Source organism: Diadema antillarum, unplaced genomic scaffold (assembly GCF_040938485.1).
Source record: "Diadema antillarum isolate AM-2024a unplaced genomic scaffold, OU_Dant_1.0 seq00000523_RagTag, whole genome shotgun sequence".
Taxonomy (NCBI): domain Eukaryota; kingdom Metazoa; phylum Echinodermata; class Echinoidea; order Diadematoida; family Diadematidae; genus Diadema; species Diadema antillarum.
The window spans coordinates 1,445,947-1,472,464 of record NW_027271475.1 but is presented as its reverse complement, the minus strand read 5'-3'; the positions used below and the strand labels follow the sequence as shown (position 1 = coordinate 1,472,464).

The 26,518-nt window shown below is 39.8% G+C and overlaps 1 protein-coding gene across 1 annotated transcript in view; it reads left to right on the top strand.

Annotated features, from left to right (window-relative positions):
- Positions 1-16,186: 16,186 nt before the first annotated feature.
- The window catches only part of LOC139734332 (monocarboxylate transporter 10-like), a 32,103-nt gene continuing 21,771 nt past the window's right edge, over positions 16,187-26,518 (top strand). The window contains exon 1 of the mRNA XM_071645125.1: positions 16,187-16,369. Coding sequence (XP_071501226.1) covers positions 16,204-16,369 — 166 coding nt within the window. The 5' untranslated portion in view covers positions 16,187-16,203. The remainder of the gene's footprint in view (positions 16,370-26,518) is intronic.

The following is a 26,518-nucleotide window of genomic DNA, read 5'->3' as shown; positions in this document are numbered from 1 at the left end:
AGCCCCTTGCGATGGAGGATCAAGGACTGAGCCTACACCGCCCCCCCCACCACACCCACCTCCACCCCTTTACCACCCCCTCCCTCCACGCCCAGGCTAACAACCCAATATTCTCGCTTAAACCATGTCTGCAAACCAAGAAGATGTGGAGAATACTACATTGTTGTACTCTTTCTGTGTCCCTGACGTAGTCAATAGAGCTGCTGGGTCTTCCTGATTCTACTGGAGGCTCCTTGAAGACTCATTGATATCTCTCTGCATCATGGTGGAAAGAACGTGGCTGGCCCCCCTGATTCTGGAATTGGTGGTCACCTGTTGAGATACAAAGTGGAATGCGAGGTATCTCCTTGTTCGCTCCTTGGAACCTCCCATGTGCTGATGTGTGAATATTGGCAAGCCCTGCAGGCCATCGTACATGATGTCAGGGCATCCATGGATGGCTGGTTGTCGATTGGAGGTATGGACTAGCTTCTCGGTGCTCCAGAGGCATTGTGGAGGTGTCATGTGATGAGGATGATCTAGCCCCATGTTCAGAGCAGAAGGTGAAGTGAGATACTGCACAGATAGAGAAGATTGAGAAGGATAGACGGAAGGGCCAATATTGTTGTCTTTAGTACGGGGGAGCAAAGAATGGAGGAGGAGGAGAACGACGGGAGGAACCAGTGTGGTCTACTGTGGTCAACTTGACCATTGCAAACATACACCACAAAGCTGGACTGCTACTGGTGAAAGTCATCTCTGTACAAGTGGACAGAGACCAGCCTTTGTATTAGTATGGCCCAGGAGAGCAACCAGTTTTGTGTGGCATAAAATGAGCAATATTGCATCTCGCTGAAGTGCATACGTTTTTTTTCCCTCTCTCTTCTCGCTTTTCAATATCTTTAGAAAACTGGAAATATCTGTTCATAAACATGGGGCTTGTGTGTGTGTTTTACATACGTGTACATAATTGTCCCCAGAAGTTTTCGCTTTCCAGAGATTTTCATGTAAGTGTTGGCATTGAAACACCGTATCCCCTCTCTGGTAGTTAAATAAGGCTCATTTCTTGAAATGCACTACCATTATCATTAAATTGTTAACTAAGTGAAGTCATCAATGTCTTGGTGGAATCGTAATCTAGTCCAGCTGCAGAATACAAGAATACCTATATTGTGTTGAATGACCCTCTTGCCAGCTGCTGTGCGTAATTGGTCCATTGTGTTACGGAGTTATGTAATTTAGTGTTTGCTGCTAGTTCGTAGCTAGTTTTTCTTGGATTTGTCCAGGTTACAAAGTGATGACATCATTGGATTAGAAACCAGAGGTTTCTGAATTTTTCCGTCGTTTCGCAATTTCCAAACATTTAATATTCAATTCAATTTCATTGATCATGTATTCATTGCATTTGCAGTAAGGTATTATACTAGAGTTGATGATACAATCATCAACTTTCTATGTATTGAATACTGTGATAACTTGTGTGTAATGCTTAGGAAATGTTCTTGAGAAAAAGGCCCCCAAAGCTTTGTAGAAACAGCAGCACATCTTTGGCAACAATCTTGCGTGAAAACTTTGGGTGAGTAAACAAGTTTGAGATAAATGCTTTCATCTGCAGAAGTGCTTGAAAACTGCACTGCAGCCTGAAAGAACTGTGCATTTGTGAGAGTGTATGTACACCTGCAGTCACAAAGCACCAATTCATGGACCTGTTTCATAAAGACTGATTGTAAGATTGATCTTACGATTGACGCAATTAAAAAAAAAAGGTACGCTCAATCTGCTATCAAATCTGTGCTTTGAATCAAGCGTCAGTGTCTATATGAAACAGACATACAAGCAGGATTGATCTTACTCTCGATTCACCGAGTGATCCATAATAAATCAAGCGTAAGATCAATTGAAACTTTTTATGAAACAGGACCCATCTTTGATAGCCTTTAGTATGCCAAAAAAAAAAGGTTACAAATACCTGTGCCAAGATGCCTGTCCTCCTGTGCCATGGAGATACTAGTATTGAGGCAAGAAATTATCTTGATATTAATTCAAGCTGTGTCAGAATCAGTGGTTGTCTGGTTTGGGGTTGGGTTTTTTTTCACCCTCTCTGAGAATCCTCTCTTTATGTCAATATCTGCCAAAGTGAGAGGTAGAGAAAGAGATAGAGAGAAAGAGAAGGAGTGTGAGAGAGAAATGGGGATATCATGCAATAAAGTCAAGAAATGGTTCAGCTGTGTGCACAAGTGTTGTTGGCACAGTGCAATAACCACCAGGACATTTGTGTGAGGATAGCCTTTGGGATCCTGACTCGTGTGAATACACTTAACCGTGGCACGGTGACAAGATCGGAGAACATCTCTGATGTATTGAAGTTCTTTGCAAGGTATGAACATATTCTTGCCTTTTCACTAGGGTAGAGAAAATACTCTGTATTATCAGCGCTGTTGAAAGTCAGTAATGAAGAAGCAAGGTGTTTTGAGGGTTCCATGACATTTGCTCCTGGGACAAATGCTCCCATAAATTATCTGCTCTTTTAGCCAAACATAAATTCTACTCACAAACATAACTCTTAACTCTTATCCTAATCCTCACATCAAACTAAACCTTAAACCCTATCATAACCCTAACCCCAACCGTAAGTCCTTGGAGAAAATAAGACTGGAGCAATTGTCGCAGGAGCAAATGTCCCATCACCGTTTTGATATTGCTGTTGAAAGTCAGCAAGGAAGAAGCAAGGCGTCTTGAGATTGTCTTTGCAATTTGTACTTAAAAGATTTCAAATATTTTGTGTATCAATGGGTGTTCACTGTGAGGGTATTCCCCTATAAGGTCTTGTGAAAGGGGGTTTCCCCCACAGTGTTTGATTGGGATATCTCTCCTTTTTTTCCACTTTGGTTTTGTTTTTGTTTTTGTTGACAATGGCATTGAGATAATGGTCTGGAAATGTGTAAATTTTGTAATTCAAGTGCAGCTGATGGTGTATGATAATGTAAGGTATACTATTTTACTTATACTTGCATGTGTTGTACAGTTTCATTGTCTATATTTATTGTTTGACAGGTAATGCGTGACCAGAATGGTATACAAGGGAGGGTAAGCTCTGTAGTATTTATTGAGCATTTCTCAACAAACACTGTTTCTACCATTCATCTTCCTATGTCATGTCTAGGGGTATCATGTTTTTTTCCCCCTCTATTCTATTTTCTCTTTTTAGCTCACCTGAGCCAAAGGCTCAAGTGAGCTATTGCGATCGCCCTTCGTCCGGCGTCCGTCGTGCGTCGTGCGTCGTGCGTCGTCCGTCGTCCGTCGTCCGTCGTCCGTCGTGCGTCGTGCGTAAACTTTTTACATTTTCATCTTCTTCTTGAAAACCCCAAGACCGATTTTCATCAAACTTGCCAGGTAGCATCCCTAGGGGGTTAGAAACTCAATTTGTTAAAATGGGCACCATGCCCCACCCAGGGGGCCCCCAGGGGGGCCCAAACCCCCCAAAATTAAGGAATCTGTAAAAATCTTCTTCTCTAGAACCAGAAGTGATAGAGCTAAGTTAATACTATGAGTTAGTACATTGATGACTGTAGTTTCAAGTTTGTTCATGGCAGAATCAGGGGTGCCCCCCCTGGGACCCAGGGGAGGGGGGTGGGGAAGGGTTCTAATGGGGCCTAAATTGTACATTTTCATCTTCTTCTTGAGAACCCCATGACCCATTTTCACCAAACTTGGCAGGTAGCATCCCTAGGGGGTTAGGAACTCAATTTGTTAAAATGGGCACCATGCCCCACCCAGGGGGCCCTCAGGGGGCCCAAGCCCCCCAAAATTAAGGATTCTGCAAAAATCTTCTTCTCTAGAACCAGAAGTGATAGTGCTTAGTTAATACTATGAGTTAGTACATTGATGACTGTAGTTTCAAGTTTGTTCATGGCAGAATCAGGGGTGCCCCCCTTGGGACCCAGGGGAGGGGGTGAGGAGGGGTCCTAATGGGGCCTAAATTGTACATTTTTATCGTCTTCTTGAGAACCCCATGACCCATTTTCACCAAACTTGGCAGGTAGCATCCCTAGGGGGTTAGGATCTCAATTTATTAAAATGGGCACCATGCCCCACCCAGGGGGCCCCCAGGGGTCCCAAACCCCCCAAATGAAGGAATCTTTATAAATCTTCTCTAGAATCAGAAGTTATAGAGCTGAGATAATACTATGAGTGAGTACATTAATGACTGTAGTTTCAAGTTTGTTCATAGGAGATCCAGGGGTGCCCCTCTTGGGTAGGGGGGGGGGGGGGTGGTTGGAAGGGTCCAAATGGGGGCCTGAATTGTACATTTTCATCTTCTTCCTGAAAACCTCATGATGGATTTTTGTCAAACTTGGCAGGTAGCATCCCTAGGGGGTCAGGATCTCAATTTATCAAAATGGGCACCATGCCCCACCCAGAGGGCCCCAGGGGGCCCCAATCCCCCCAAATTAAGGAATCTTAAAAAAAAATTGGGCCTTTATTGTACATTTTCATCTTCTACTTGAGAATGCCTGGTCAAATTTTGGTAGAGCTGTGAATAATTTAGGTTAGTGACTGCGTGAAAGGTGAACTTGCGATACTCAGGTGAGCGCTAGACCCGCGGGTCTCTTGTTTTATATATATTACTTCTCAATGTTGGGTACCTTTGGGTGAGATGGTACTGTATACAGAAAATTATGCTTTTGAAATTTGCTGAAGAAAGTGTTAGAATATTTTGCTACAGTTTGAAGAGAAAATGGATGATGTTTGTGGAGTGTGTTAACTGTTTAAAGAAATTATCACATACTCTCTTTGTACAAAGTATTGCCCATACCATTTGTGGTTTCTGACTGATGTTTTTGGCTTATTTTCTGTCAAATTTGAGGGCATTACTTGTGTACTTGGAATATGAATAAATCACTTTCTTTGAAGTATCCCAATTCAGGTACTGTTCATGTTGGACGATAATCTATGAGCTGTGCCGAAACCAGAACTGTATGATATATCATAATTTGTACAACTTGTTACATCACTATTCTTGACCTTTTGAGTTCAAGAAGTCTTTTGACAGTTTGATGTCTTTCTGAAGTTTTGATGGACACTCTGTGCTTACAAGTATGGAAATACAAGCATTGTGATATACAGTCAGTAAAACAAAACCGAAGTTTTCTTAGATAAGAATTAATACTCGTCTTGTGATTATAATCACAATGATATTTTGAAACCAAGATATTAAGGTACTCAGTTACACCTGTAGATGGAAATTCATTTTCAGGGAGGAGTCCAAATTATTTGCTCAGTTCTGCTGCAGAACCCCAGGCAGAATGTTCTTCACTGCTCTCCTGCATTCATGTGTAGCCTTCTTCTATCCCTGACTTTATCCCATTGAGAAAGTTAAAAGTACATGTATTGTGTTAGCATCAGAGAGATACAGAGTGAAATTTATGTTTACCTAGGTTAGACTACCCTTCATTTGGTGTCTCATTTAGCTTCTTCTTGGTTTTTTAAACAAAAGCCAATGAGTTAAAATCTGTATTATCTCATTTAGAAAGTTATGAAGTGTCAACAACATTTAGAGGAAATTTGAGCAATGTTAGATGAATGATGATGAAAGATATTAGATAATTTCTTCACAACTGTTTTGACCAGTAAAACTTATCTTGAAAAGCAAAACCAAAGGCATTGATTATTTTTGTATACTTTTCATTTCTTCACTACAAAAATTTGTTATCTCAATTGTTAGACTCTGAAAAGGCACTGTGGTATTATGGGCTTGGGTAGTCACAGAGAAGGTGTTGAATACAACGATTTTAGGACAAAATAATAGTTAAGTTTTTTTCATTTCTGGAGCTCATATTTTCTTTGAAAATTTTGTGTGTATTTCAAAACTTTAATCTGAAATTGTCAAGAAATGTCAGTTCTTGAGTTTTTCCCACTACTGTGTAACTGGAATACTGTCTGTCATCTCTTGAGCAAAGAGATGGTTAACATGAGAACCATGATAAGCAAACATATACACAGATATTTTCTTTTGCTTGCTTCTTTCTTTATTATCATGTATTACTATTATTATTATTGTTATTATTATTATTATTATTATTATTATTATTATTATTATTATTATTATTATTATTATTATTATTATTATAATTATCATTATTTTCATTCTGATGAGATGATTATGGTCTATATTTATTGACATTCCTAATCAAGTCAAGAAAAAAACAATACTCTGCACTGATTCTGTTCAACCAAAGATTAGCATACCTTCTTGATGCACTGATGTTTTGACTTTGGAATTGATGACATTATTTTAGGAATACTTAAAAGTACCCAGATAAGGATGAGGTGATAATGAAAATAAAAAGAAGAAGGTGAAAAAAAAGAAGAAGATGTCCTTTCATAAGCAGGGGACAGTATGTGTTATTTGTATGTTTGGGAAACGTGCCTGGTTTTCTCAAAGTTAAAAGTATTAGCGATGTCTGAGCAGAAGCTTGCCTATATAGTGCATGACATTGGCTGATCTTATTTACTGCTTTCATGCATCCACAGTGTGTATCCAGTGTTGTATGTGTCAATGACGTATTCATGTCATGGCCTCAAATTTACATGATTGTCCAAGTCATTTAAACATTCCTTTTGTAGCTGTAAATGAAATCGGAGTGAATGTTTTGCTAAAAGGGCCTTTCAAAGGTAATTTTTGTATCGTGGACACAGCTTTATTCCATTACTTGTACAATTGATTGTCAAACTGGCCAAAGTAATTGAGACATGCGTTTACTGTCATAAAAGTGAAAGCTGTTCGAGTGGTGCATGCTCACTTCTGCCTTGTCACGCTTTAACGTTTGGTCTTTACCACATTATCGTGATTTCCTCCTATTTATATGCTTACATTTCTGTTCTCTTTTTTTTTTTTTTGCCTTTGGCTAGACTACATGATCAAGCATGCAGGTGACTTTGCATTACAAGTACTTGAAAACAACTTTCATTCTTGTAGTGATTAATTCAATGTGTGCATTAAACGTTGTATAAACCAAAACTGGTGTCAAATATTAGGTGAGAGGTCATCTGCTGGGAAAAGTTGGTGCCAGAAATGGGCGACAAAACCTGTCATGTAAAAAAAAAAAAGGTAGAAAATGAAAACACCCCACTTGTGCCTGTTACTACGGCTTAGATACAATAGAGGGTCATTGACCTTTTGAGTATTCCGAGAAGAGGAAGGAGTTTGGAAGTAGGAAAGGCGTCATTTCTCAACTTGACACTCAGAGAGACCCCCAGGTGTTATGTCATCGATACCTACCTACCTACACTCCATGTAGTTTAGCTTTAAAAGTCATACCTTAATGTAACAAAGACTATTATTATGTAATGGGACATAAATAAGATACATATGGCCGGGAGAAGTCAACAACTGTTGTTCTTTCGCCAGGTTGAAAGGGACACGAGGACATAGAATTACCTTTTAGAGAGAGAAAGAGAGAGAGAGAGAGAAAAAAAAAGAGAGAAGTTTTTGATTACCGGCCCTAGGCAATTCCTGACAATCATTCATGCTAATAGTTTCCTTTTCCGACAACGCGTTATTAACTCTTACCGCTTCTCATGCGTCGGATCGTGATTGATGTACAATGCATTTACCCATTAGCTTGCATTGATGTGACCGCATGACTTGCATTACGGTGCTCTCTGTGTGTGTGTGTGTGTGTGTGCGTGCGTGCGTGTGGATGTTGTTTTTGCAATGGTTTAATTATGATTTTCATTCTCTGACTGTGATGATTTAGGTGATGTCACACCATGCATGGAGTCGATCGAAGGAATTCAGTCCGCCTCCATGGTTAAATCGTTCATCCACACATTGAGCTCCATGCACTGTCGAAGTACATGTACAGTCTGTAGTCCGTTCCACAAAACAAGTCGTATGAACAAGCCGACGTCATATTCGTTAGACCCCCCCCCCCCGAAAAAAAAGAAGAGATACTAGTATATTGTATGTAACTATTTGACGTCCATAACATATAAAGTATTGTATCTTCAAGCAGTATATGAGGAATGCTTACATGTTGATTTTCTTTTTAGTTGATACCATGTAAGTCTACTATTTTCGACTTGTTAAAAGTTGCTGTGAGGGATATTATCATTACCGATAGCAATGAACACCTACTCCTTTTATATGGTGTGTGTGTGTGTGTGTGTGTGTGTGTGTGTGTGTGTGTGCATGAAGCAGATAGATTTGATTGGGAAGACAATTTGTGGATATTTGCAATGCAAATGCTCCGTATAAGCTTGCTATAGTTGTCTGACGCTTATTAAGAAGACTGTTAAACAGTCCAGTAAACATGTGTTCTTAAAATATATGAGAGTTATTTTTGGTCAAATCTTAATATTGTCATGATGTGGCTTTATTCGTGTTGTCGACCACAATAATTCAGCGTTGGAATTGTGGACTATACGTTTCAATAACTCTTGCATTCTTCATTGTTCTTTATTGAAAAAAAACCAAGAAAGATTGAGAATTACTCATGTATTCTAGCACTTTAGGCAATAATGTTATTTCCAAATACTTTGGTCGATTCAATTGCAATCATCATTTTTTCCTGTTAATAGATGCCATCTTTGTACATTGTACATTGTTCAGGAATAAACTAATGAGAAATGTCGGAAATTTTGCTTCATGTCGTGCTTCGAAAATTGTATTTCTTCACCACCGCTTAAAGTATTTTACGTATTCTGTTTTGCGAGATTTCTTTGCATTTACACTGTTTCTTTTATTTCCCAAGGTTTATTGTCCAGATGATGAGAAAAGCGATAATAACAAAACACAGAATTGCTTGGAACCCGCCTGCTGAGAATGAATGCTTTGGTTGTATGTTTGTGTGCTGTTCTGAGTTTTAGAACGATAATACATATCCGTCTTTCCTAGGTGTCACGATATCAGGGTTGTCAGGGGTATGGCGATTGTGGATTTGGTGTGTGAATATTGCTTAAAACAAAATGCGCATACACACAACACACACGCACATGCACACAACAACAACAACAGCTACAACACAAGCTTTCTGTTAATCTAGAAAGGATGTTAAAACAGTTTATTTTGTTTTCTTTTTTGTTTCTTTTCTCCGAATGGAAACAATGGGTATTTATCGTCTTGTTTGTTCCTTTCCCCTTCTCTGAAAAGTATTGTACTTCTATAAGCTATTAATCCAGGATGGACGCTTCTCTCACGTTTTCGAAATGACAACCTCGATCGAGTATCCCATAAAATGCCTTATTGAAGCCAGTACCATACAATGAAAATCGCCCAATTTCGCTCAAATCTTCGTGGAACTCACTGTTGCTGTATTTTCAAATCACTTTCTAGCTTGCATTATCATGGCAAATACTTTCAGAAGTCCGATGGGGCATGCAGACAAGATTATGAAGTGTAACAGTGTATAGGGCCTACTGTCATGTTAGGGCTTTTTATGGAAAACTCGATACAAATACGAAGTGCTAAATCCCTCGAACAAAGACGTCATTAACGTGTACCATAATAGTTTTCTTTACCGAGGTGTTTTAAAGGTGTGTACAGTTCTGGTTGAGGTGAGGATTTAGCTTTTAACGTTTGCGAGATATTCAGAAACCACTCTATGAGATCTCAAAAAGTATGCAAGTCTAAGGGGGTATCAAAAGTTTATTTGATGAAAATCTGTTTTGAAATGGCTGAGATATCCAAAAACAATGTGAAACAAAGAGATCCTAATAAAAAGCGTGGCCTGTCGCCTTTTATTGTTATCACTTTTTTATATCTCAACCATTTGAAAACCAATTTTCATCAAATAAACGTTGAATCCTTCTTAAAATTACATACTCTTTCATTTTTCATTAGAGGTTTCTCATCTCACTTAGGAATGTTCAAAACACGAATCCCCACCTCAACCAGTAGTGTACAGTCCCTTTAAATTGGTTTAAAAAAACAAATTTTCAATTCAATTCAATTCAATTCAATTCATTTCTACTCCATTCAGTACAATTTAACTCATTTCAAGTTCCGGTTTCAATTCATTTCAGTTTAGTTCAATTCAATTCAATTCAATTCAACTCAATTCAGTGCAATTCAGTTCCTTTCAACTCAATTCAGTTCAATTCAATTCATTTCAATTCAATTCAATTCAATTCAATTCAATTCAATTCAATTCAATTCAATTCAATTCAATTCAATTTGATTCAATGTTCCCCTAAACGTGATACTTGTACTTGTGATACATTCGTCCTGACGTCACCTTGCCTTGACGGTATGTATAGGAGGTTCTTCAACCATCCCACTAACTTTTAATCTTTCTGAACGTAGCACGTCATCAATCAGTATTTTCTTACTTATTTAGTTTGCTAGGGCTAGATGCTTTAGATTTGGCTCACGCTTGAGATATCATTCGAATACGTCTTCCTAGAAACTCTCGGCTGCAAGAACTCCAGCAACAATACGTGATTTTTCTTTCCCCAGATTTTATGGAGACAAATCTCAAGCACTGTAATTATGATATTAAGCAGGATACGGTACTGAGTCAATATACAGGCATAATGTCTTCTGACGAATACAAAACAAATCAAAACAAGCAATCCCTCAAAAACACAAACAAACAGACAAAAAAAAAAACAAAACAAAACAACAATAACAACAACAATAACAACAACAACAGCAAACCAACCCGGAAAGATAATAACTAATATTTCACTTTTGTTGGTATGAGACAGACTAGCAGCTTTGATCCCCACTCTTTCGGGCACAATCCCCCCCCCCCCCCCCCCCCCGACCCTCATCCCTTTTCATTTCAGTCCTTTCCATCTCGGAGAGAGGAACACATCAAGATGTACGAGACATGCAGAGTTAAGCGCTGGCATCGCGCCGGTCGAAGAACGAGAAACGCCGCGATGTTTCACAGGGAGAAATCTAGGTTTCCTCTTTCTGCATGCTGCTGCACTACGTCATGGAAAGCAAAAGAGCATGACATATGTGCATGATTTTTTCAAGATGAGCCTTTCCAGTCTCCCCAGACACAGACCACGTGATGACATCTGATTCAAACGTAGCTGCATCGTACCACGTGTCATTAATCATCCCGCGATGAAACCGCAGGTGGAAACGTGATTTGTCCATTATTTGCGTTTTTTTTTTCTAGTTGTTGTTATGCTACAACAATAGTGTGAATAACAATCGTAGTCATAAAAATACAACGCCAAAACACGATGAAGATTTAACATCTTATTGACCCATGCGTGTTATTATGACGTCAGTGGCCATCTATACCAATTGAATGTTTGAAATTTTCAAGAACAACATTGAACTTGCTGGGGATAGCTATGGATTAAGTTCACAATGTTGGTTGGAAATGAAAGCTCTTTTGTGCTTGGAATTGCGCAAAGAAATTATATTAATGCTTTGGTAGTGAGCTCCAGAATCAACCTTCCACAGTTATCTTAAATTAAAAAAACGCGTCTCATCTCTCCTCTCTCTCTCTCTCTCTCTCTCTTTTTACAGAACTGTGTTTGTAAAATACACAGATTAATTACGGGCGCACACATGTTGTGAAACCAGCCTGTGTAAAATAATCACTCCTCGGGCAGACAACGTGGAATTCTCCGTCACAACAGATTTTATACACGTTCTCCGAGTGTTCTCCAGAGACAAATACATATTACCAATGTTTGTCACACACAAAAAAAAACAACAACAACACCAAAACGACATCTTTCAGGAGCGCCAGGTCAAAATCTGAAACATTATTTTCGAGACATGAACCGAGACTAATCGGTCGCTATGGCTCTCAAGAGACAAGGGCGAGGCGTACTCCGAACATGCGCGAGTCACGTGCGACACGGCGTGGAACAGCTAAGGTCAAGTTATTATGTTAACATCAATCACTCCAACAATAATTGGCTGTCGGTTGCTGTGTGTGTGTGTGTGCGTGTGTGAGAGCTGTAGTTGGCCAAGAGCTTCCACTGTGACAACGTCTAGTGAGCCTAGCTCGTAGTCCAAACCAAGGAGCTTCAAAGCTCCTTGTCCAAACCAAGTCACACATCCAATTCTTCTGATAAATCATGTGCTGTTGTTAATACTGGAAGAGCAGCAATTTAAATTTCGGAGGTGTTAATACTCAAGCGGAAAATGAAGTGATTCTGCGTGGATCCCAGAATTTTTGGGGGAAATCACATATAAAAGTTCGTCATTTCTTTTTTTCTTTTCTTCCTTTTCTTTCTTTTTTCCCAGTCCTCTAGAGGTTTCTTCCTTTCCGTCATTGTTTACATATCGCGAGAAAACTCCTTGATCTATCAAGAAGAAAAGATGAATAAATGAAATAAATAAAATGATAAAAATAAGCGCAGTTTAAAGTCTGCAAAAGAGTAAATACCACTGGAAAGTACCGTTAGACGAAAAGAACGCCGATTTTCTTGCTTGCAGAGGTCGTCGTGACACAATCCAGTAGTTTTCATAATTACTGTATTTCTATCTCCCTCCCTCTCGCTCTCCCTCCTCTCTCTCTCTCTCTCTCTCTCTCTCTCTCTCTCTCTCTCACCCTCTCTCTCTCATGCACACGACCCCAAAATGTTTGCATAATCATGTTACGTTTCAGCTCAATAACCGTGCAATATTCTAGGTCACATGGCCCTCGCAAAATAAAAATGTGTCTATATCTGTGCGTATGAGACCAACGCTGCGCTGCATTTCTGGTCCTCGGCTGGTAAAATTTGCGATTAAAATCAATTCCAAACGATTTGATTAAGCTAGTGATTGATTTTAACTTGCAAGCACCTGCAAATGTCCATTTAACATAAAGATCAAACTTGAATTGAGATCAAACTGTGTATTAATCATATCAATTCTATAACACCGGCACAAAAGGTACGCCTAACTTTGATATCTTCTTATTAGATTTAAAGTAACATAGAAATCATTTTCATGATAGAGAGCCATATTTCCTCTGACGATGCGCTATTGTATCAAAATTTTGATATTCAAAAACAACTGACAAAGAGAGATCCACCTCCCTGGTTTAAAGGACAAGTTCACCTTCATAGACATGTGGGTTGAGTGCATGCAGCATTAATAGTAGAACACATAGAGTGAGAGTTTGAGCAAAATCGGACAATCCGTTAAAAAGTTATGAATTTTTGAAGTTTCTGCTCAGTCACGGATGGATGAAAAGACTACTATAGCTTGTGATGTCACATGAGTACAACGATGTAAAGAAAGAATAAAGAAAATTCAACATATTTCCATTTTTCTCGCATAACAAAAGAACACTTGACTTCTCTCTTTCAGAAGGCAAGGGGGAATAATATTACCCTTAACATGCATCAGTAGCAAGTCGAAGAAATGTGCACTTTATTCAAAAAGTAAAGTTTTGTGAAATTCTCTTTTTATTTTCCTTGTATAGTTGTACGCATGTGACATCATACACTGTAGTAGTCTTCTCTTCCAGCAGTGACTGAGCAGATACTTAAAATATTCGTAACTTTTGAACAGATTGTCCAATTTTCCTCAAACTTTCACTGATGTGTTCTACTAATATTGCTGCATTCTCTCAATCATTATGTATATGAAGGTGGACTTGTCCTTTAAGGTATAGCAGAGCCCTCTGGTAGAGAAGTGTCAACACTGAATTAAGAGGCTATACCCTGGATAAAGAACGTTGATCAAGTCTCGGTGGAATATTAGATAGTGCTAGTGAGTTATAGAATAGAAAGTGTATCATCAACACCTGCAGTGCCTCAAATTTACCATGTGATGTAGGTCCATGGTTTAGACAAAATGATCGTGTAGTTTACATTTTCGTGAAATTCTGCTTTACACTAATGATTCACAAAATTTAAATGTCTTCACTATCAGTTTAATCACAAAGGTCTTCCACAATTAATTTTGGTGAAATCTCTTTTTTTTTCTCTATCTCTTTTTCGAGTGCTAAATACATATCAACATATCTGATGTGCTATTCTATATCAACACACTTTTGATTATGGCAAAAAGCCCCACACCAGTTATTCATTTTCTCTTCTATTTACAGACTATGCTCCAAATCATCGAAAAAGCAAAGAGATAAAGATTCGAGAAATACAGAAAAAGGGAAAGAGCGCGGGAATGTCATTCAAAATCTTACCACTTGTATGTTTATAACCTTGAAATGCAGGATATAGGGCCTATTTATTTTCGTTAACTCATTCAAAACAAATCTTTGAAACCCGTCCAAAGACTTTGCACCGAATCCAACACTTTCGCCGTAGGTAATGGGTCATAAGAAAAAAAAAACTAAACAAAAAGAGTGAGGAGGAATAATACTCTTTCACAACAATGGCGTAATCTTTATTTGCTTGATAGCTCATTTCAAATGAAGAGTATCAAATTAGATCACGTTGCGGCTGTGTGTGCTTATCGCAGTTTCCACTGCTGAAAATGAAAGCAGCAGCGTGTGTTGCAGACGTGTGTTGTAGTTTCTGCATACTTCATATTCTTGTATCGAAGAAGAAAATATAAATATTTTGAATCAAGGCGAGTGACAGGAATGGCAACATCCCTTCGAGATACTCAATTCATAAAAACAGTGTACTGAATGGCAGTTACTTTTTTTGTGTGTGTACACGCTTAAATCACCTGTGCATAGGCCCTACAGAATTTTAAGAAACAATAACGTCACAGATATATTTCATTCGACACTACAGAATACTATTTCGATTTCTTTTTTAATATTTGGAACAATCACACGTACGTCTCGAAATGTTAATCACTTTGTATTGATGACTACAGTTCTACAAGTCCTAAATCCCCATTTTTTCATTCATTTGCTGACAATCGCACGTACACACAAACACACAAACACGCCATCAAATATACACAGACCCCGTGGTAGATGAATAACATAGTGACTTTAATCTGTTGTGATGCAATTACAGTTCTTACTGTCACGTATCGGAGTTTAAACACGTGAAAGGAATTTTGATGTATAAATTTATAATGGGGTGGCCGTATAGGCTTTAAAGAGAAGCATTGTTCGTTTCACGCAGTTGGTTAATGCTTTCGTCAGCCTATATAGTTTCTGTACTTTTCTTTTCCACTTCACTGTTGTACACGCAGGTACTATGAAATTAAGATATATTATCTTCCATCAAGCATGAAAAAGAAATTAACTGGTGGACGTAAGATTATTAAGAAAGAACATCCATTGTTCGACTGGCTGTCGACACGATGAAAGATACGCCAAGAATGCCATAAGTACACACAGCAGTGACTGTACTTCGAACTCATGACGATTATGTGATGAATAATTCATGAGCCAAAAAACGTCACTACTGCGCGCGCGCAGTTACGCTATTGCATCATGATGGCCAGCTGATCGGATCAGCTGTGTGCCGACCCGGCAATGTAAACACAAGGTCTGGTAGTCTTCCATCGCCTTCTCATACACAGAAACTGGTTGGGTAGCACCTCTCAACTCCCTCCCCTACCTTACCAGCGGTGACAGGGAATAGGGTGTTTACTTGAATGCATTTTATCAGTCTCAGGTAAGGTGAAACGAGATGACAATCGCGATAGAACAGGTCCGGTCAGAATCGGTCTCGAAGGCAGAACATATCACTGTGAAAAATTGAGCTCGCTTTCTTGTGTACTTTGACCAGTTCAGAGATCGTTTCAGCTGTACGTGTCGAGCTGATAAGCAGACAATAGATGACTGGTAGACTCCGGTATGAGTAGGACTGACATAAAATATTCGCCTCTCCTGTAGTAGCGAGCATGCGAAAGGAAATTCATGTCATAGCATGTGAACTGTGCTCGGCATCGAAAGCTTTCTTCAACACTCGTTATATTGCCATCGCCTCGAACGGTTTTGAGATTTCCCTCTTGTGGAAGTGCAGCTGAAGGTAGACAGACTAGGGTGGGATGACAGACAGTCGCTGTTCGTTTACCGTAGAGAGGCCATTTCATTCTATTCGGTCAATCGTGTGTTGCTCTCTTTGCTTGGATTAATATAACACGGTCATTATGACTTCATGAGCGAATGGAGCTACTCCTTTAATATCCTTGTCGGTCCGATACCTCTCGCGAATAACCTTAGAAACGGCGGAAATATAAATAACTGAACAAACATTGGAAGGAAACCATTCAGTCTTTTGTTATAATCGTTCGGCATTATTTTCTCGAGGGAATAAAGCTCGTGCCGTGCATACAGAGGCGGTTTTCCTCAGAGCAAGAGAGATTCGGGCCCACAGAACAGCGACATGACGAGACGGAGCGTGCCCACGGCCGTCCCCGAGGGCGGCTGGGGATGGGTGGTGTGCCTGGCGTCGTGCTGGACCAACGGCGTCGTCTTCGGTATCATCAACTCATTCGGTGTTCTCTACGTGGTCATGCTAAAACTTGATGGAGCTGATGCCTTCAAAACATGTAAGTGTTCATCCCACATCTAACGCAACTTCGTTAAGATCGTTTAACGCATTTTTTCCTCTCTTTGTATGCCCGGGCGTAGGAGTTCAACCATTGACAAGAGGTCTCGATAGTGAAAAGCACATGACTAAGTATCTATGTATATCTGTAGAACCATCTGATGACATATCTAAAAAATTTAAACTTTATAAACAATGACCGTGTGCAGCAATATGTTGAGCGTTGTCATCGACATCCATATTACCAGCTTGAAAATGTGACACAAAAGGTCCTAAGAGAACCATACTTATTTTGTTGGCGATTGATATTTCTCATATAGGAATGTGTATCATCCTATAGGTTCCAAGTGGACGATGCTTGCAATGATGTTCATTTCGATGACGATGACGATGACGATAACGATTTTTTTTTGCCATCACGTTCTCACTTTAGTCTCAAACACCTTTTATTTTTCAAGCAAAATCAGTACTTTTTCTGGACATGACGATTTTCACATAGCATAGTACTGATTTAGAGGGCAACTCCATAAATATGCACAAGCATGCTGTTTTCAGAATCCATCCGTGATCAAACATGTAATATCAGAGTACATTGTACGATTTCTTCTTTCTTGTATGATGAAAACAATGGACAAAATAACGGTTGAAATTTCTTGCTGACGACTGGCGACGAGTATGAAAGAGAACAAGATGAGAAAAAAAAAAACAATGACCATGATGACAGCATGATAAAGACTCGATAGGGGCGTGCTCAATCGTGCGAGAAAATCAGCTTGAAAAAGAGCTGGATTTCTTCGTGCACGAGCACGTACCAGCAAACACCCAGGCCTTGAGATTTAGGTGTCGCGATCCCGCGTGTGGAACATTCATCAAAGTGACTCACAAGACCTGTAGGACAATTATGCTACAGAAATTATCTTCTATTCAGTGTGAAATTGGTAACTTTTAATGTCACTGGATATTATATAGATTTCTAGATTTAACTGGCAAAAGTCATTAAATCTGCACAAAATGTGAAGAATTAAAAAAACCCCAGAAATTACCGATTTCAGAGGAAAAACATCATAGGTTAAAACGTGCCAATCAAAATCCCCTTTTTCACATTCTGCAGTGAAAACAAGCAATTGTTCTATAACTCTATGAAGAACAACGCTCAAGATCAAGAAAACTATTTAAACTACCATTATGAAACACTGACAATAAATGGTATAAAGTATGATTAAATTCACATTTAGATTAAGAGAATTATAATTAAATTAGATTAGAAATAAATGTATACTGATTTGGTTTCCGGGATTGATTGAATAATGTCTCTGTCCTATTGTTCGTATTGAAGGAGACAGTTTTTATAACAGTAATGTGCCTAATTCCACAAGGGAATTCATAATCTTTGACAGATAGGCAATGCATTCACAAAAACTTGATCAAACGGTAAACAATGGCGAAACAATGGTAACAGTTTGCTACCGACGGCTCATCATGAACAGAGAGGTGGGAATAGCTGAGAGAATGCCGATCGCATCATAGCATCTCATACGGTTGGAAAATGTTCTGAGTGAATATCATGTAGAGCAGAAGAGTTCTACCTTATTTTCAGTGCTCTAGACCGACGACCAGAACAACCGCAGCTGCACAAATTACTGCTACTTCTTACTTCTACTGTACGCTATTACTTCTGCTGTAATGACAGGGCCTACAGTTACAGGCCTACAGGTGAGTGGTTTCTTCTAGGCTACTGCTATAATACCAGAACTGCAATTATTGTATTTTCCAATAAGTATAAAAACACCGTCATGGAATGAAACGGAATCGTGACAGCGATGGAAACTCATAACAATTTTGCACTTTCACTTTTGTTTTCCTGCTTGAAAACAATACTATCCCGTGTAGTCCGGATTGAAAGGCTTCCCCGAAGCCCTTAATATTTGGCTTCGTCAGGTGAAATGTGCGTGACAATAGGACAAACAAAAATTAGCAGGTATTATTTCCTACAATTTCATCGTGTCTGTGTTCGTGCGTAAATGCAATTAAGTAATAGTGATGTCATCGGGGCAGTTGTTTGTACAACACTTTGAAAATAACTTAGTTTGTATAACAAGATTTGCGTTTTTTGACATCAATAAACATCTAGCTAGCACCAACAGAGATTCTAGTCTATGTCATTGTGATGTTCCGCAGTGTCATCCTTGCTACTGAACTCTTCGGCGCAACTGACATGACTGACAGAGATTTATTATACCATTTTCCCCTTCGCTGTATGTTGTGCGTATCCAATCCCTGTGTTGTCCAATGTTGTCCAATGTTGTCGACATGATATCCTTTGTCCGTAAAATCACAATACACTGTTGTATGTGTGACCTATTTTGAAACACTTGTTCGAAAAAGTTCTGCCCTACCTGTGAACTCTCATGCGTTTAACGTGTGTGTTTGGGGCAGCGTTCCGCTGCCGTGGCTGTGGATGTGATCTCCGGTCCTGCTACTAGTATGTGGCTCATCGAGGAATTAGTCTGAAGACAGCTAAAGCGAAATCTCTGTGCGTAGTACAAAAGCAAGACAACAATACATATCGATTAATAAGGGGATTCAATCCGCGACTGGTCTTCAGACGGGCCAGCTGTGGCGCCGCTCCATAGCAATGTAGGCCTCCTATACTGTGTATCTGGTGTAACTTGACCCTCATAGAACTCCCTGGATCGGGGCTCATCGAGAGTTCAAATTCTGCCGATGTCATGTTCTTGCGCGTTCGAGAATATTAATGATGTTAAAATATACTACTTGCAGGGATAAATCACTTTTTCGTAATTGGAACATGGCTGGTGTATGAAGTGTGTGGTGTATGACGTCCTCGGTAGACAGTCGAACCAGCATGCCGCAAGACCACCAGCCCATGAATAAACAAAGGTCTAGACACCACGTTACGAGAGCTAAAACAGGAAAGTAGGCAATTTTGGGGTCAGGTCTACAAAATGATGATAATAATAATAATTTCGTGAGTCATACGGTAGTTTAATGAACGTGCAGGCTTACATTAGCATGAACACAACATCAAAAAAAGTAAAAATATCAAATATTGATTTGGAATTATCATGTGATCACGTACAATAGGTGTCATCATGCATATTGATTGTTATTAATTTGCGATTTGAGAATTATGTCCTCGGAACAACTTCTGGCCCTCTTCCGATCTATGACTCCAGTGTGAAGTGCTGAGCAAGATTGACTGCCGTTTCGGTGGGTACGAGGGAGTTAGACGCCACGGATAGGATGGCTCCGAGGATATTTCCCCATGTGGGGGCCTCATACGCCCTTGATGCTTAGCGAGGAATGGGGAACATGCGCGATGAAATAGTCGTGTCTGCCAGGAGAAAATGTTATCGGATGGACAACATGAAAGATAAAGGCCGTACGTGCCCATGCCAATCACCCGTTCAGATATACTCACTGTAAATCGAAATATTCAAACATGATCATGCTAACTGGTGAAGAGCCATTGGATGGGCGATGCATGGGATGAACATATTCAGTCCCAATTCATTTAACCCCAACAAACACTTTTCCAAACGTCAGTCATCCGACAAACAAACATTACAGACAGCAAGCTCGTGCAAGCCAACGCATGACCAGCCATGCTTTAGAAAATGTCTCCTTCTGTTACTGAAATTGTCGCCGTCGTAATGGGTAATGTAAACATGTTTCAATAAGTGAGTAGTGTAGCGGAAAAGCACGAAGAAATATTGAACGGAATCTATATAATGAAAACGATAATGACACATTAATGGCACGACACACAGCTCGCTTTAATCGTCTTCCTTGTATAATCATATAAACATATGTATAATTATACGTATGTTTGTGTGTATGTGTGTCGTTTTCTCCATATATATATATATGATACACACACCCCCACTTGCACGCACACACACACACACACGAACACACACATTATATAAGTCATCCTATATTGTAATGAGTATACAGAGTGTATTAGTCCATTGTTGGATAGACTCTTCCTGCTAACCGTTTCACCCTTTCAAACGACAATCGATTGTACTTGTGATTGCTACCTTCCGCTTCCGGTATTCTAAAATCTAGAGTGGAGTCCACCCCTCCACGAGTGAGCCCGAACTATTCTTGGATGCACACGACGCGTTCAGGTTGGAACATACATAACAAAGTTCCCAACGGACGATCAGTTTCTGCATGGAACTGCCTTCGCCTCGGATATGAGCGCAATCATAATATTTGATGAAAATTGTTCAGCAAGGTTACAATGAGTGTCGTTCGCAATACGTCAGCTGAAGTGAAAGACACGAATCATGCGTGTAGGTTTCATGGATAACCCAGGAGCTAGTAGCTCCTTGGGACAACTATTAACCCCCCCCCCCCATTTTCACATGATAGACATCTTACATAGACGTATGATTGATAGATTATAAGCAGGTATCAAGCCAATGTTGGAAAGATACAGATCTTACCCATCGCAGTGTGTTACGTATAGGACTACGTGTTCAAACGGTCTGGTCACCCCAGTGAAACCTACGTTTTTGTCAGTGCATTTCCAGGATGAGCGCGGAATGGTCACTATAGCGACCAAGCAAGGAGCCGCAAACACCGCCAAACAGCTCATTTCCACCCATATTGTCACTTTACACTTAAAGAACTAATGATAATGATAATAATGATGATAATGATGATAATGATAATAATAATAACAATAATAATAATAATAATAATAATAATAATAATAATAATGATAATAATAATAATAATGATAATAATGATGATAATAATAATAATGAATAATCTAAAACAGTTTTGAAAAAAGAATCATGGATCAAGACAGTGATCCGGATCACACAAAAATTTAATAATCTGTTTCCTTATGTCACTTTTCAACTTTTTCCTGAAAACTCTCATCCAAATCCGTTTCATAACTTTTGATTCATTTTACAAAACAGACAGAAAAAAACACTCCGACTCCAGAAAAAATAATACTTTTTTTTTCTATCTTTCTTTTCTCCTACCTCCCGAGTGAAAGATGGATTTGTGAAGCGCTGTGATACATACGTACTATTTGTAAGAGCGCTATAGAAATACTAATATTGTATATTGTATTGTAAAACAAAACAATCAAAACATAATCACACACTCCGTGGAGTTAACAATCCCCTCATGCTTTATCGTGTACGTGCCAAAACCGTTGACTCAGAACAATAATATCAATATCATTGCAATGGCCTGTCAGCGCCGGTTCAGCGTTGAAACAGTCATGTTTCTACATAATTAGCAATTGATAAGGCAGGCGGGTAAACTTGTGGTTGATACGTGACTGTGTTCGAATAAGATGATGGGGCCCAATCTGGGAGCCAGGCCGGCTTTTTTTTGGGGGGGGGGGGGAGGTGGGAGTCACATTAGCTGTAATGTTAGAAATTTTGACGTACAAGGCAAATTATCATTAAATGTGGCCCTTACTATGGAAATGAAAGTCTTACTGGTCATTGAAAAAAACACAACGATAGTAATAATGATAATAATAATAATGATAATAATAATATTAATAATAATACTAACAATAATGATGATAATAATGATAATGATAATGATAATAATAATAATAATGATAATAATAATAATAATAATAATAATAATAATAATAATAATAATGATAATAATAATAATGGTACTGATAAAATTAAAGGGGCAAAAGAATACCGTGGGCAGACTTTTATAGTAATGGGACGTATATGGATCCTCTCCCTCTCCAGACGCGCCCTCAGAGAATCAAATATTCCAGTTAGACTAAGCCTAGCTGCTGAGTAGGCTACCTCGAGAAAACCTCTTGAACTTGTTCTTTATATTTAAAGTTTGAATGAACGGCGATTGTTTGATGTTCAAGTGGTGGAGTAAAGCCGTCAGGCAGACCAAGAGACCCCCTCAACCCCCCCCCACACCCCCGCCCCTCCTATATACCATGGACTTATGTAGGTCCATGATACTATACCACTATCTCCGCCGATTGTTTTTCAATACATTACATGCAGTGTCTGGTAGATGTGAAGTAAAACTTTGTTTATTGATTGTCAGCATGTACTATCCAGGTTTACGCCTCCCACCCCCCCCCCCCCCACCCCTTCCCCTCTTCAGCGGATCCTGGATCCGGGTCTGTTTTTTTTTCTACAAGTTCATACGAAAAGTGTTTGCGATTGGGGAAAAAATCCACACATGCTATCAAAACTTCATACTTTGTCGGACCACGGAGGTGAGAGTTGGTCGGACAACCCTTCTGTTGGTTTTTTTTTTGTTTATTATTATTTTCATTTTATTTTTTTCCTTTTTGAATTGGGGACCTCCAAATTTGAAATTAAGTGCCTAATTTTGATATCTTGTTGGAGGCGTTATTACTGATAGAACGGGGCATACTTCATTTCCCCCCTCTCTCTGTTAAATATCGTTGAATAATAAACCTTCACATAATAATAGATATATAGTAACTGAAACTGTGACTAAGATTGTCTTAGAAGTGTCAATACATCAGACAGACCTCCCTGGTTTCCCCCATGTTTGGAAATGAGACCAACTCCCGAACTCTCCCTTCCCACCCGTCATTGCATTTCCGGCCATTCACTTTTGTTCGTTCACATTGTTGGATTCTGCGTTATCACGCCTCACGGATTTCCGCGCTTTTTTTTTTTTTTTTGTCTGAATGGCAGAAATAGGAGATGACCGTCTGTCGTGCACAACCATGAAGACAACTCGCCATGACAAGGTCCTAGACGTTGTAACAAAGCGAAAGTCCTGAAAAACATCCGTCCATCTGGTTTTCATGACACTGAATTGAGTGTGAACACAGGGCGTTTTCGCTCTAAATCGATCCGACGAGTACAAACGTTTTCAGCTGGGGCTCTGTACTGTAGAAGAATATTACGGTAAGTCCTTGACGTATGATTGACAGCTCAACTTGTTCGCCATACATCACTCCAGACGAATGGCATTTGATCTGTATCACATGCAGACAGCAATGAGCACCCGTCTGAAGACAAGCATAGCTATATAGTTTGTTTATCGCACTATTCTGGGGGGGGGGGGGGGGGATTCCACGAAACCGACACCCACGAGTCATACGGCCCATGAGTTCGACACTAGGTTAAAAACAACCCACGAGTTCGACATTACAGCACACTGTGCCGGTCTCGCGAGCCTTGTTTGCGTAGTGTCGAACTCATGAGCTGTATGACTCGTGGGCTGTATGACTCATGGGCTGTGTATAACCAAGGAGGTCATACCTCCTTGGTATAACTCGTGAGCTGTGTGATCCGTGGATGTCGAACTCGCGACGCGCACCCGTTTTAATGTGCTGTGGTCGATGGGTTTTCCCTACACAGCGAGACAAGACGAGGGAATGGGAAGAACCATTCAAACTTTGAATGATGATGTTGATAACACACATTGCAACTTTTCCTATCGCAGTTTGACCTAGACTGCGGCATGGCCATCTAACGTGTAGAGATAATGAGCAGTGATAATGGCAGATTACGTTTGATTGTTATATGACATCATTCTCATTGACCGAGAGCGCAGTAGTATAGATTCCGAGTCTGCTCTACTTGAAGGTCTTGCATAGTCATTATAGTGACCACTAGTTCCAGATTGCCAGATTAAATCCCATTGTTTTGATGGTCGAGATGAACTTCATGCTTTATTAGCACATGTAGCTCCATGATTAGCACATCCTGTACAAAAAATGCACGCCCTCGTATGGGCTAACTATTCTCCGTGATCTAATAAATGCTCCCAGGAAACTTTTGACGGTGCTTGTCAAAGTTCGTCCCAGATTCAAGTCATCTATAGAGACCAAGGAGTCATCAACCTCCTTGTACTATGAGACTGAGGACATTCTGAGGAGTTATTTACCTCCCTGTCTAAATACTAACTGGACACAACAAAGACGAAGCCCAAGGTTCTGTAAGGATGCCATACGTGCTCGGGAATATACCAGTGTGGTGACTCGAAACAACGCGATGAGACCATGGAGTTACTTCAGAGTAGTCCTCCATGATGAGACACACGCCCCCATCAACAACGGTGTACATGTGTGTCCTATGGGATATCCCTACTGTCCCGCCATTGTCCCGGTATTGTGTCGCCATTGTCCCAACATTGTCCCGCTATTGTTCCGCCTGTCTCGCCATTGTCCCGATATTGCATAACCATTGTCCCGGTATTGTCTCACCTTTGTCCCGATATTCTTTTTTTCGCCGTTGTCCCTGTATTGTCTCGTCATTGTCCCGTTATTGTCCTTTATTGTCACACCATTTAGCTACCATTGTTCCGCTATTGTCCCAATATTGTCTCGCCATTGTCCCAGCTTTCTCTTGCCTTCGCATGGTAATCACGAGGGTAGAAGTATGAACGAACTGCACGAACTCTGAACTACCGGATAACAAGACACTTCAGCTGTTGTATTGAGGTCGAGCGAGTGAACGAGGTAAAACCTGCCCATGTTTGTAATCTCGCGCATTACAAGGCTGGAAAGAGAAAGGGAACACAGAGGTCAGCACACTAATTGTCATGTATCTTCACTTTTTTTTTTCAAAAAGGAAACTGATTCCCTTTTCCCCTTATACAGGCCCAAGAGAGTGTTTTCGGAAATCAGCTGGCGGGACGGAAATCGAGTATCAATGCCATTTTGTCAAAATTACCTAAGCAGATTTGGTGTCAGCATTAGGATACCCACGACATTGCCACATTGCATTGTTTAACTTAAGAAATATGAAAATGAATAAACTAAACTGAAAAAAGTTGAATGTTATGCAGACTTAGTCGTTCCCCCATTGTACGATCTTATTTGAAAAGAAGGAGGAGGATAGTACAGTGATTAATATTGGCTTTGATGAACTTTGAAAAATGGCAAAGTTACGTGTACTTTTTGTGAGCATAAAAATGTCAAAACGAATGAAAACAAATAAAAACTGGAAAATATCTTAACAGGGAGAATAACCTCTAAACCATCGTCGACTGCTGCCTGGCATGATGGTCGGTCGGTCGATTCACTGGCAACCCAGGCCTGGGCCCTCAGGGACTCCTTGCCGGTTGCCCGCTGGCACACGTAGCGGCACAGGTGAAGGTCACGGGCGTACGAAATGAGAAATTCTTTCCTATCTCAGTTGGAGCTCCAGTCCGATTCTTCATGATTTTATTCTTTCATATCATTTTTCATTCATTCTCTTTTCGCAGTACACATTAAATCAACATTCGGGCGGCTAATCAGCGATGTTATCCACTTATGATCCCCTCATTTTCTGCGCAGCATGCTCCCAGGGAAAAATGTGATACGTACTTCTCTTTCACATCTTTGCCAAGAATGAAGTTTAATTCGCGTACCTTTCTTTTTTCTTGGTCAAATTTTGAAGGTTGCTGATGCACAGCGTGCTCTTTACTTTAAGAGTTCATGGTGAAACATGTCCTCCCCAATCTTTACATGTTTGTAAAAAGTTCCTGTAAGACATAATACTCATTCTCTATCAGTCCTTTCCTGCATGTTCAAAGTGCAGCGCGTTATTTGACTCAAACGAAGGAAACAATGACATCCCGATAACCCGTGGACATAGGAGCCAGGAACCACACGAGTGTATCAGATGAAAAAGATAAACCGAAATTGAGAGATACAGTATATTAAAACACATTCCATGTAAAGACACAGTTAGCGACGACCCACACCGGCCACGAATGAATTAAAAACAGTATTATATGCATGATTTATGTTACACGCGGTTCCATGACATTTGCTCCTGCGACAATATTGCTCCCATTAAATATCTGCACTCTCTAAGCCTCATACTTCTACCCACAAACATTATAAACCTAACCCTATAATCCTCACGTCAAACTGAACCTAAAACCCTGTATCACAACCCTAACCGCATAAGTTCCTGAAGAAAATTAGGGCAATATTGTCGCAGGAGCAAATGTCTTGTCACCGTTACACACACCCTACGCATATTGATCTTCGGAATAAAATCCCAAGGAATGCACACTTCTTCTCGCTTTTATAGCGTATAGACCCGTCTAAACAAAATAGATAACGTAGATATGTTTAGCATATATCATTAAGGCTTTTATAACACTAAAACTTTGAAAAATAAAAACGCGT